At 52.6% G+C, this 13,540-nt stretch overlaps 1 protein-coding gene across 1 annotated transcript in view; it reads right to left on the bottom strand.

Annotated features, from left to right (window-relative positions):
* LOC144601464 (uncharacterized) overlaps positions 1 to 13,540 on the bottom strand; it is a 97,747-nt gene that overhangs the window by 73,047 nt on the left and 11,160 nt on the right. The window contains 4 exon segments of the mRNA XM_078413611.1: positions 2,965 to 3,310; positions 3,426 to 3,728; positions 3,774 to 3,973; positions 4,081 to 4,403. Coding sequence (XP_078269737.1) covers positions 2,965 to 3,310; positions 3,426 to 3,728; positions 3,774 to 3,973; positions 4,081 to 4,403 — 1,172 coding nt within the window.

Genomic DNA, 13,540 nt, shown 5'->3' on the forward strand with positions numbered 1-13,540 from the left:
CCAGGATGGAAAAATTAAATACTAAATGGCACAGCTTGAAGGTGAGAGGGGCAATGGTTGAAGGAAATGTTTGTATGTTAAAGTTTGAAGAAGGGTCCTGACCCGAAAGGTCACCTATCCATGTCCTCCAGAGATGCTGCCTGACCTGCTGAGTTACTCCAGCACTTTGTGTCCTTTTGTGGGTATGTGAAGATTTTGTTGCACATGATTCATGAGTGCGTGCAATGCACTGCCAGAGGTGGTGGTGGAGGCAGGTACGATTGGTACGTTTTGAGCGGTTTTTGGATGGGCATGTGGATATGCAGGGAATGGAGGAATATGGATGAAGTGCAGGCATTTTGAGAGTTGGTTGGTGTACTCTTCAGCCCAGACATTGTGGGCCGAATGGCCTGTTGCTGTACTGTTCTATGTTCTATAGGGCGTTGCTGCATTGGGTATTGTGGGTTTGAGGGCCTTAAGGATCTGCTCGTTTCCGTAACACAACACAGAACAGTACAGCACAGAAAAAAGTCCTTCAGCCCACAATGTCCGTGCTGAACATGATGCCAAGTTAAACGTATCTCCTCTACCTGCATGTGATCCACATCCCACATACCTGCATATTCATGTGCCCATCTAAAAGCCTATTAAAGGCCACTTTCAGATCTGCCTTCACCACCACCTCTAGCTGCGTGTTCATGGACACACACTATTCTCCCTGTTCAAAAAGAAAACTTGGCCCATGCATCTATTGTTTGTTTGTTTGTTCCTGAACTACAGCCAAAACGGTACATGATAGCGCCACACTTTTAGGCTCACCATCGTCCCTTTAGTGCGAATGGACGAAGTTTCATTGAAATTGGTGTTATATTTTTTAAGTTATTCAGATTTTAAAGTTTAAATCTATCTTATAGGGAGGGGGGGGGGTAAGGGGGTGGAGTGGGGGGGTGGAGGGTGGGGGGATAAGGGGGATGGAGTGGGAGGGGGGAGGGAGTGGGGGGAAGGAGGGAGGGAGTGGGGGAGGAGAGGGTGCTGCACCAATGCAGGAGAGGTTTGGGCCCACTTGGTCTAGTCTCCTTTAAATGGTGCCACTCTCTCCTTAAAGCTATGTCCTATACGTTTAGTTTAGTGATGCAGTGTGGAAACAGGCCCTTCGGCCCACCGAGTCCGCACCGACCAGCGATTCCCATACATTAACACTCCCCTACAAACCTGTACGTCTCTGGAGTGTAGGAGGAAACAGAGGATCTCGGAGAAAACCCATGCAGGTCACGGAGAGAACGTACAAACTCCATACAGACAGCACCCATGGTCGGGATTGAACCCGGGTCTCTGGTGTTGTAAGGCAGTAGCTCTACCGCTTTGCCACCTGGCCGGTCTTATACTCTTTGGTATTTCCACCTTGTGAAGAAGTTTCTTACTGTCTGCCCAATCTATGCCTCTCTTCTTATATACTTCTCTATCGGGTCTCCCCTCAGCCTCTGACGCTCCAGAGAAATCAATCCAAGTTTGGACAATCTCTCCTTACAGCTGGTACCCTCCAATCCCGGCAGCATTCTGGTAATCCTCTTCTGCACCCTCTCCAAAGCCTACACATCTTCCTGGAATGGGGCGACCAGAACTGCACACAGTATCCCAAATGCAGTTTAATCAAAGTCCTATAAAGCTGCATCATGACCTCCTGGCCCTCACGCTCGATGCCTCGACCACTGAAAGCAGGCATGCCATCTGCCTTCATTACCACTCTCTTGTGTTGCAACTTTCAGGGAGTTATGGACCTGGGCCTTTCCAAAGCTTTTGGAAGCAATCGACTTTTTAAGCCAGTGACTTCTGACCAGTAAGAACCGAGATGGTCAACTCCGTCGCTCCCCTTGTATCTCCAGCGCTCCCTTAGGCAGGGCTTAGTCAAGAAACCTTAGAAACACTCAGCTGGTCAGGCAGCATCTGTGTAGAGGGAGAAAAGTGATAACATTTCGGCTTGTTAAAATCAAGAGCGCTTGATTGTCATATGGAGGAGCTGGGAAAGAAGCAATGAAATTCTTTTGTGTGAGGAAGGGTCCCGACCTGAAACATCGTTTGTCCATTTCCCTCCGTAGATGCTGCTTGGCCCGCTGAGTTGCTCCAGCGCATTGTGTTTTATTCAAGATTCAAGCATCTGCAGTTTCTTCTGTCTACAATGAAATTCTTACTGGCTAAGGATTTACAGGCTCATTAAGGTAACAGTGCAACAAACAGCTCATTGTATTCTTATTTATTGTGTATAAAATCAGTTATTAGAGGTATCCAGACCATTATGGTGCAAATCATTGTAGGTCATGCAACATGAGGGTGGTGAATCTGGAATCCATTGCCACAGATGGCAGCGGAGGCCAGGTTAGTGGCTATTGAGTGGCTAAAGCGGAGATTGATGTTTATTTTATTTTATTGTCACGTGTTCCAAGGTGCAGTGTAAAGTTTTTGTTGAGTGCTAACCACAATCAGTGGGACATCTATGCATGTTTACAATCGAGCCATCCGCGGTGTACAGAGACACATGATAAAATAAATAAGATAGACACAAAATGCTGGAGTAACTCAGCAGGACAGGCAGCATCTCTGGAGAGAAGGAATGGGTGACGTTTCGGGCCGAGACCCTGTCCCGCTGAGTCACTCCAGCATTTTGTGTCTATCTTCGATTTAAACCAGCATCTGCAGTTCTTGCCTACACATAAAAGGAATAATGCCTAATGCAAGATAAAGTCCAGTTAAAAATAGACCAAGGGTCTCCGATGAGGTAGATAGTAGCCCGGTGCGATGAGGTAGATCATAGAGCCAGACAGCGTGGAAATGGGCCTTTCAGGGGATGACAGGTTCTTGATTAGTACGGGCGTCAATGGTTATGGAAAGAAGGCAGGAGAATGGGGTTGAGGGGGAAGGAAAGATCAGCCATGATAGAATGGCGGAGTAGACTCAGTGGGCCGAATGGCCTAATTCTGCTCCCTTGACCACTGAGCTTCTGTAACGTGCTTGCGGCTTCTGACCGGGGTGGAACGTTTGCCGTTGCAGGTCGGCGACGGCGGGGAGGAGGAGTGTCGCGGGGACGGAGGATCGGCAAGCTGGCGGCGAGGGCCGGTGAAGGAGGCCGTTCACCGGGGATGGAAGGCGGTGGCGACGGAGGCGGAGGCATGGGAGGAGGTGGCGGGGAAGGAGTCGGAGGAAAAGGGGGAGGCGGCGGCGACAACAACAACAACAACAAGAAGAAAGCCTCGGAGAAGGTGGCGGTGGCCCCGGCGGCCCAGCCGGTGAAGGAGAAGGGCACGCAGATCAAGGAGAAGCCCTTCAAGTGCGGCGACTGTGGGAAGGGCTTTGCCACCCAGTCAGAGCTGGAGAGCCACCGGCGCTGCCACACGGGCTTGCGGCCCTACGCCTGCGTGGTCTGCGGCAAGGGCTTCTCCCGCTCCTCTGACCTGCGGGTGCATCAGCGGGTCCACACAGGCGAGCGCCCCTTCACCTGCCCCGTGTGTGACAAGAGCTTCACCCGCTCCTCCCACCTGCTCACCCACCAGCGGGTGCACACGGGCGAGCGGCCCTACAGCTGCTCCGTCTGCGGCAAGGGCTTCACCCAGCTCTCCAACCGGCTGCGGCACCAGCGGCTCCACACCGGCGAGCGCCCCTTCTCCTGCCCCGTCTGCCGCAAGGGCTTCACCGACTCGTCCACCCTGCTGCGCCACCGGCGGCTCCACACCGAGGAGCGGCCCTTCGTCTGCTCGCTGTGCGGCAAGGGCTTCACCCGCTCACCCCACCTGCTCACCCACCAGCGGGTGCACACTGGCGAGCGGCCCTTTGCCTGCTCCATCTGCGGCCGCAAGTTCACCCAGTCGTCCCACCTGCTCACCCACCAGCACAGCCACAGCGGCGAGCGGCCCTTCCGCTGCTCCATCTGCGGCCGCGGCTTCGCCCAGCTCTCGCTGCTCCTCGCCCACCAGCACGTCCACGCCGAGAACAACCCCGTCCACTACCCCGACGAGGAGGCGGAGGAGGAGGAGGAGGAGGGGGAGGGGGGGCCGGGCGGAGGAGGAGGGGGAGGGGGAGGGGGAGGGGGTTCGCTGGTGACGGGTTTGCCGGGGGTCGGCACCGGCACTGAGGCGGCCCCGGGCGAGATGCTGGACCCCGGGCCGGCCTCGGCCTCCCTCCTGCTGACGGGCCGCCCCTCGCGGGCCGGCGAGAGGCCCTTCAAGTGCTCCGTGTGCGCCAAAGCCTTCACCTGCCTGTCCCACCTGCTGCGGCACCTGCGCGTCCACAGCGGCGAGCGCCCCTTCCAGTGCACCGTCTGTGAGAAAGGCTTCACCCAGTCCTCCTCCCTACTCACCCACCAGCGCATCCACACCGGCGAGAGGCCCTTCTCCTGCTCCGAGTGCGGCAAGGGCTTCTCCCGCTCCTCCCACCTGCTGCGGCACCAGCGCGTCCACGTGTGAGGGGGAGAGAGACGGCCGCCGGGGGAGAGGGGGAGGTGGAGAGAGAGGAACCGGCCTGATTCCTACTCCTGCTCACTTCCCACCGTGACTCCCGCACCTCTCTACACATCACCCTCTCCTCTGCCCTCTCCTTTCCTCACCCCCTCTCCTCTGCCATCTCCCGCTCTCTCCTCCCGCTCTCCCCTCCACTTCCCCGGGCTCTCCCCCACACACACACACGCTCACTCATCCCACTTCCTCTCCCTTTGCCCTTCTCCTTCCCCGTGCTCTCCCTCTCTCCTCTGCGGCTCTGCCCTCCCCAGCATCCTCCCCCTCACCTCTTCCCCCGTCTCTAACCCCTCTCTCCCTCGCCCTCCCCTCTCTCACCCTCTGCATCTTTCCTCCCCCTCTCTCACCTCATGCTGCCTCCTCGCCCACCACGCTCCCTCCCCAACCCACATCGCGCCCTCACCCCAGCGCCCTGCTCTCTCTCACCAGCACCTCCACACATGCCCTCCCCTTGTGCCGTCTCCCATCCCCTTTCCTCTGCAGCCTCTGCTGGTCTGTTTGTGATTTTTGAGCTGTGCCCACCTCGAACGGAACTGGCATGTCTTTGGATTTTAATCGGCTCACTCTCGCCCTGCCCTTCTCCAAACCCTGCTCCTCTCTCCTCATTCCTGCTCTCACCTCTGCCTTTCCCAAACCCATCGCCGCCTCCATCCCTCTCGCCCCTGCTCTTCCCACCCTCTCCGCCTCACACTTGCCCTTCCTCAACCCCTTTCCCTTGTTCCTGACCTCCCCCCACCCCCCTTGGGTTCCTTTGCCGGCGCAGTCTGGCAGCCCACACCGATGGAGGGGAGGAAGGTTGGGGGTCGGTATCTGCCCCATAACCGGTGTGGGGCAGAGCCATTGGAGCCGCTGCCTCCCGTCTCCGGCACCCCCAGGTTGAATCCTGCTCACGGTCGCTGAGGCGGGCGAGGCGCTGGGTCATATGGCCGCAGTGAACCCCCCCCTCCGACCTTCGAGCTGAGGGGTAGAGTTGATGGAAGTGTGTGGGGAGGGGGTGACAAAGATTGATGCAGAATTAGAGTAGAATGGGTGGTTGATGGTCGGCACAGGCTCGATGGGCCGAAAGGCCTATTTCACTGCTACATCACCCTTTGACCAACCCCCATCCAACCTTGCATTTCCCCTTTTAAAAAAAAAAGACACAAATTGCTGGAGTAATTCAGTGGGTCAGGCAGCATCTCTGGAGAACATGGATAGGTCTCACTTATCCCTTTATTGCTACCCCATTCACTCCCTTCCTATCCCTTCACCCCATCACTTCCTCCCCAATCTCCCTCGCCCCACTTCTTTAGTCTCTGACGCCTCCCTTCTTTCCCCCTCACACCCTTTCCTCTTTCACCCCATCTTCTCCTTCCTTGCTTGTCCTCAACTCTGCCACCACCACACCTCCCCTTCCCCCCCCTTCTCTTATCACCACCACCTTCCTCATCTTGCCCTCCTCCCAGCTCACTCCTTTCCTCTCGCCCCCCACACAAGCAGCTCCCCCTAACCGGAGACCCCATGAGCACGGGACCTTCCCGCTCTTGGCTCCAGGCCCCTCCCACAAGGGCAACATTGTGGCGGGGGGGGGGGGAGAATTAACGGGACCGCCGAGCGGGGCATAGAATGGGGGGACGGGTAATTGCGTTGCCTTGATCTTCCCCGTAACACGATTCAGTCAATGGCCACCACCACCCTTCCCTCTGTTCAACTCTGGTACCTCTCCCTCCCTTAGGGGCGTTCCCCCTCCCTCAGGGGAGGGGGGGGGGGGAGAGAAACGGATATTCCCCACCCCTCGGGCACAGATCTTTCTCCCTTGTGGGGGTAGATTTCTGGTTGAGGGAGGTGGGAGGATGCAATTGTCCTTGTCCCGCGGGAGGGTGTTCGGTGTTCTCCTTTCAACAGGCTCCAGGTAGAAGCAACCAGCACGACGCTTCACACCCACTCGGCTGTCGGTGGACGGCCCCCTGGGTGGGCGGGCCATGGATGAGGCGGCGCCTGGAAGCGGACAACTCCGAGCGTCTGGCTGGAGGCGGAGGGGGTGTGAAAATCCAGTCCCGTCGCTCCACCTAAACCCCCTCCCGCAAAGCAGCTGATCCTCGATTTATTTTGTTTTCTGACACTAAGGGGGGAACTTTTCGCTGAAGGCATTTGCTTGAGCGAGATTTCTCAAGTTGGGGATAAAAGACAGACCACGGCTACAGCTCGGAGCGGCGTCCGTCGAGCTACAGACCAGCGGAGAGCGGCGGACTGACTGACTGACTGTTACCGCCCACCCATCGAATGAACATCATCGCCCAGAAAACTCTTCAATCGAGGAAACCCCGCAACTGACTTTCTCTTTATGGGCGGTGTGGAGATTGAAGACTGAAAGTGTGGAGTTCTCTGATTTCAACCCCCCCCCCCACCCCACTTTCCGGGTGAGATTGGCGTCCATGGAGGGGGGTGGGGCGGGAGAGTTTGTGGAGCCAAGAATGACCCCGGGTGTCTGGTCTGACTCGGATCGTTTCTCCGATGTCCGCTGGGATTTTGGATTTCCGATGTAATTCTTCGCTGCAGGGTGTGAATCCTAGATGGGTCAGGTCTTTCGAGTAGATTGATTTTTTAAAATTTTATTTTTAAGGATCTCTGTATATTGTAGATGATTTCTCTTTGTTGATTCTGTTCCCGAGCCTGGGTTGTGAATGGAGCCCCTGTCGAGACTGGGGTGGGGTGGGTGCGGAGAGAGCTTGGTGGACGAGCTCACCCCCAAATCGGTATGATTCCCTATCTGGGACGCGCGCACACCCCACACCCTCCACCAAAGCTTCCGAGTAAGCCAATGTTACGGTTTTTTTTTGTGTGGGAACATAAATCTGAAGAAGGGCCCCGACCCAAAATGTCAGGCGTCCCTTGTCTCCGGAGATGCTGCTTGATCCGTTAGGTTACTCCAGCACTTTGTGTCTATCTCTGGTATGGTTCTTTGTTTCTACCTAAAAATAAAAGTCAATAAAAATGAAGAAATCTGAGAAGCTGGAAAAACGTTCGGCTGGTCAGGCAGCATATGTGGAGAGAGAGACGGGGGTGGGGGGTGGAGAGGGGATGCCTCTGGCCCACGAACTTTTACTGAGAGTCAGAAGAGGTCCAACGGGAAGAGTGGGGAGGGGGCGTTGAGAGAGGGAATGTGGGCCGTGGGGGTACTGAGAGGGAGCCTGTAATGGATACGATAGATGGGGCGATAATGTTGTTGTGCTGTTTGCCTCTCCCTGCCCTGACGTCAGCCTTCCCTCTGCCCCAACTCACCCCCTTATCATGAGACCGCAAGACACAGGAACAGAGCTAGGCCATTCAGCCCATCACGTCTACTCCACCATTCGATCATGGCTGGTCTGGTTTTCTTCCTGTAACATTTGACTCTTTCTCTAACTCCCTGCCTCTCTCCCCTCTGTCTCTCTTTCACCCCTGTCTCTCTCTCTGCCTCTCCCCGTCTCTCCCTCTCCCCCGTCTCTGCCTCTCCCCGTCTCTGCCTCTCCCCGTCTCTGCCTCTCCCCCGTCTCTGCCTCTCCCCCTCTCTGCCTCTCCCTCTCCCCCGAGTCCCTCTCTCTTCCCCTCTGCCTCCCATTCTCTTCCCCTCTGCCTCCCATTCTCTTCCCCTCTGCTTCCCATTCTCTTCCCCTCTGCCTCCCATTCTCTTCCCCTCTGCCTCCATTTCTCTCCCCCTCTGCCTCTCCCCTCTGCCCCTCTCTCTCTTCCCCTCTCCACCTGCCCCTTTCTCTCCACCTCTGCCCCTCTCTCCACCTGCCCCTCTCTCTCTCTCCACCTCTGCCCCTCTCTCCCCCCTCCCTCTCTCTCTCTCTCTCCCACCCTCTGTCCCCCTCCCTCTCCACAAGCACTGCCTGTGTGCCTCCCGCACTCACTGTGTTTTCCCCACCAGCGTGGCCTTGCCTGTTCCCTGAGGATCATTGGTGTCTGTCCCTGTCGCTTTCTCGACCCGAACTGATCCCATCCACTGTGCAGGACATGAAACCAGCTGGGGGCTGAGGGTTTCTGTGAGGTGAGGGGGGGTGGAAGGTCTGGTTCCCTCCAGCATGGCCTCAGAGTTGAAAGGGGAGGGGGGGGGGGGGGGGTGGGAGAGAACAGTGACTCCACCATAGCCCAGAGCGTGTGAGAAGAGCCAGTGGTGGACCATGCTTCACCCTGACACTGCTGGAGGAGGGCTGGGGGATTTAAAATGGAAACCTTTGCTTTATTTGTCGTTTCGGAATAGATGCTGTGAATTCCACAAAAGTATTGTAAATCCAAGCTTTACCACTTGCTGTCTGTTTAAAGCATTGTTTCTGTTGAAAGCTTACTTATCAATAAACTTCCTTTGTAGTTACCTGTCAGGGTCTGCCGCTTGGTGGCACAGCGTGTGGGAACACGAGGCGGTGAAGGGTGGGGGGGGGGGAGAGACTGGGTGGGCGGTGAGATTGGAGGGTTTCTTCCTTCGTCTGTAGACAAAGGGGGATGGAGGGGGGAGAGAAACCACTTCTGCTCGCCCCACTCCCATTCGCAGAGTGAGGGAGAAAGAACAGGACAGTACAGCAGTTTAGTTTTGAGATATAGTGCAGAAACTGGCCCTTCGGCCCACCGAGTCCGCACCTACGTTGTAAGGCAACTACACTGCTGCTGCGCCATTGTGCTGCTCCAGATCAACACAGCCGAGGGGGTTTTTCACAGGCGCCCTCTAAACCTTTCCTATCCATTCACCTGTCCAAGAGTTTTTAAAAATGTTATCAATAAACAGACATTAGAGATATGGCATGGAAACAGGCCCTGCAGCCCACCAAGTCCGTGCCGACCAGCGAGCACCCCGTACACTCACACTACCCTACACACTAGGGACAATTTATGATTTTTTACCAAAGCCAATTAACTTACAAAGCTGCACGTCTTTGGAGTGTGCGAGGACACTGGAGCACCCGGAGAACACCCATGCGATCACAGGGAGGACGTGCAAACTGTACTGACAGCACCCGTAGTCTGGATTGAACAAGGGTCTCTGGTGCTGTAAGGTAACTGCGCCGCTGTGCTGTCCTAGTTCTGAACCGAGAGTCTGAAGAAGGATCACGATCCGAAATGTCACCCATTCAAGTTCTCCGGGGAGGCTGCCTGACCCGCGGAGTTACTCCAGTACTTTGTGTCCTTTTGTGTATTGCCCAGTGTCTGCAGTTTGTTTCTACTACTTATGCAATGATAATACCATACTCTGTTATAGTGGACAATCGGCAATAACGGACACCATTTCCCCCCACTATGGTCCATTATAACAGTTTACTGCACAGAATGCAGAAAAAAGGAACTGCAGATGCTGGTTTATAAGGCAGTAAATCGGTGTTTAATCGTTGTGAGATTTAGTGGCCCTGCTGTCTGGTTCTATAACTAAATCATTCTTAAAGAACAACTGGATTCCTGTTAAAACTGCATTGATTAAAAGATTAGCAATTAGATTTTGGCCATTTCTATGAATCTTGAAACGACACAGATTCATTTATGACACGATAGCAGATGCTGGAATCTTGGAAAAAAATTAATGTAAGACGGAAAGTGCTGGAGTAACTCAGCGGGACAGGCAACGTCCCTGGAGAATGTGGCTAGGCGACATTTCGGGTCGGGACACTTCTCCAGACTGACTCAATCATCGGTCGTCTTTGCCAGTCTAAAGAAGAATGCCGACCCAAAAAACAGCACCTATCCATGCTCACATGGGATGCTGCCTGACCCGCTGAGTTGCTCCAGCACTTTGTGTCCTTTTGTATAGAACAGTGCAGCACAGGAACAGAATGTCCAAACTGAACATGATGCCAAGTTTAACTAATCTCCTCTGACTGCACGTGATCTACATCCCTCCAGTTCCTGCATAATCCATGTGCCTGTCTAATGTAGCCTCAAGTGCCACAACCACATCTACCTCACCACCCCTGGCAGAACGTTCCAGGCACCCACTACCCTCTGTTTAGAAATAGAACTTTGCCCCACTCACCTTAAAGCCTCTGGTCTTTGACATTTCCACCCTGAGGAAAAAGGTTCTGACTGTCTACCCTGTTGTTACCTCTCGTGATTTTATATACTTCTGTCAGGTTTCCCCTCATCCTCCGGCATCACAGAAAAAAGAATCCAAGTGTCCAACCTCTCCTTGAAGTTGAAACCCTCTAATCCGGGCAGTATTCTGGTAAACAACCTCTGCACCCACTCCAAAGCCTCCACATCCTGTGATGGGCGATCAGAAATGCATACAATCTCCCAAATGGCTGGTACAGGGAGATCCTCGGCTAGTGTGCAAGCAGACACAGCCTCTGAGGGGATATGATGGCCCATTGTGTGTGAGGGCTATGTATGTGTGTCCCACTGTGATGTGTATGTGTGGCCAATTGCTGTGTTGTGGGTGCAGCCCATTGTGTGTGTGTGTGGCTCATTGTGGGCTGTGTGTGCATGTCCCACTGCGGGCGACTTGTGTGTGCGTGTCCCACTGTGGGCTCTGTATGTATATATTGCCCTATGTGGGCGGTGTGTGGCTCGTTGCTAGGCATGTGTGCATGTGTTTTGACCTTTGTAGGGGGTGTGTGTGTGGGCTCTGTATGGCCCATATTGGCCTTTGTGTGTGTTTATGGAGTGTGTGTGTATGTGGACAGGTAGCAGTTTGCATCAGACCCTTCTTTAGAGTCGGTACTTTTCTCTTCTAAAGATGGCACCAAATCAAGGTGACTGTGTGCTGGTCCCAAAAGTGGATCTGCAATCATTTATTAGATGCTGCCTGTCCCGCTGAGTTACTCCATTTTTTTTGTGTCTACGGTTTAAACCAGCATCTGCAGTTCCTTTCTACACTTGTAAATCTTTATTTTGACAGCAGCATTATTTCCTCTATCCTGTGTCTGTACACTGTCTTTTTGCTGACTGGATAGCAACAAAAAAGATTTTTCACTGTACCTTTGCACATGTGACAATAATAAACTGATCTAAACTTTCCATACTAATCCCATTTACCATTACTTGCTCTGCAGCCGACCAAGCCTTGGTGATTCGAGGCATCGTCCAGACGCTTCAGGCATATTGAGAGACTCACTGGTTTCAGTCATGCGTTCCTGATCCCAATCTCCGTCTGGGTGACAAAACTCTTCCTCAGATTTCCTCTGAACCTCCCTCTCTACATTTAAACCAATGCTTTGGACACCACCGCGCTCAGAGCATTCCGACTTCCCCTCTAATTTTCCCTTGCCCATTCTCGATCAACATTCCCCTACCCATCCCTCTCCCGCACTTCAACGTATTTTCATGAAGTATTTATAGAACGTAGAACAGCACAGCACTGGAACATACCCTGGGGCCCACAATGTCCATGATGCCAAGATAAACTAATTTCCTCTGCCTGCTCGTGATCCATGTCCCTCCATATCCATGTGCCAATCTAAAAGCCTCTTGACTGCCACTATCGTATCTGCTTCCACTACCACCACTTATGAAAGTGTGTTCCAGTCAACCAACTGTGAAAAAACCTGCCCTGAACATCTCTTTTAAACATTTCTACTCTCATTTTAACCCAATGGTCCCTCGTCTTTAATGTTTCCACCCTGTCCATGTACCTATCCATGTTCTCCAGAGATGCTGCCTGAGTGGGCAGAGGAGGTAGGGCAGGTCTGTTGGTGAGGGATGAATTTCAGTCCCTTGTGATGGGTGACATAGGGACTGACAATGTAGAGTCGCTGTGGATAGAACTGAGGAATTTTAAAGGTAAGACACTAATGGGAGTTATCTACATGCCGCCAAATAGTAGCCTGGATATCGGGTACAAGTTGTAGCAGGAGTTAAAATTGGCATATAATAAAGGTGTGGTTATGGGAGATTTCAATATGCAGGTAGACTGGGAAAATCATGTTGGTTCTGGACCCCAAGAAAGGAAGTTTGTAGAGTGCCTCCGAGATGGATTCTTAGAGCACCTTGTATTGGAGCCTACCAGGGAGAAGGCAATTATGGATTTAGTGTTGTCTAATGAACCAGATTTAATAAGGAGACTCAAGCTAAAGGAACCGCTAGGAGCAGAAGTAGCATAGTATGATAAGTTTTCATCTGCAATTTGAGAGGGAGAACGTTAAATCAGAAGTGTCAGTGTTGCAGTTGAACAAAGGGGACTATGAAGGCATGAGGGGGAGCTAGCGAAAGTCGACTGGAAAGGGATCCTAGCAGGAATGACGGTGGAACAGCAATGGCAGGAATTTCTGGGCATAATCCGGAAGATGCAGGATCATTTCATTCCAAAGAGGAAGAAAGATTCTAAAGGGAGTAAGGCAAATTAGGGACAGTATAAAACTAAAAGAAAAGGTGTAAAACATAGCAAAGAGTAGCCGGAAGCCAGATGATTGGGAAACATTCAAAGGACATCAGAAGGTAACAAGGGGTGAAAAGATGAAGTACAAAGGTAAGCTCGCCAAGAATATAAAGGATAGTAAAAGCTCCTTTGGGTATGTTTAGCAAAAAAGATTAGTAAAGACAAATGTGGGTCCCATGAAGGCAGAAACAGGTGAAATTATTATGGGGAACATGTTAAATGGCAGAAGAGTTGAACAGACACTTTGGCTCTGTCTTCACTAAGGAAGACACAATCTCCCAAATGTACTAGAGGACAGAGGATCTAGGGAGTCAGAGGAACTGAAAGAAACTTGCATTAGGCGAGAAATAGTATTGGCAGAATGATGGGACTGATAGATTCCCTTGGGCCTGATGGTCTGCATCCCAGGGCACTCATGGAAGTGGCTATAGAAATCGTGGACACATTGGTAATAATTTTCCAATATTCTACAGATTCAAAATGAGTCCCTGTATATTGGAGGGTAGCTAATGTTATCCCACTTTTCAAGAGAGGGAGAGAGAAAACAGGTAATTATAGATCAGTTAGCCTGACATCGGTGGTTGGGAAGATGTTGGAGTCAATTATTAAAGAAGTAATAACGGCACATTTGGATAGCAGTAAAAGAATTAGTCATGGATTTATGAAGAGGAAATCCTGCTTGACTAATCTGGAATTTTTTGAGGATGTGACAAGTAAAATAGATGAAGGAGAGCCAGTG

Source organism: Rhinoraja longicauda, chromosome 16 (assembly GCF_053455715.1).
Source record: "Rhinoraja longicauda isolate Sanriku21f chromosome 16, sRhiLon1.1, whole genome shotgun sequence".
Lineage (NCBI taxonomy): Eukaryota > Metazoa > Chordata > Chondrichthyes > Rajiformes > Arhynchobatidae > Rhinoraja > Rhinoraja longicauda.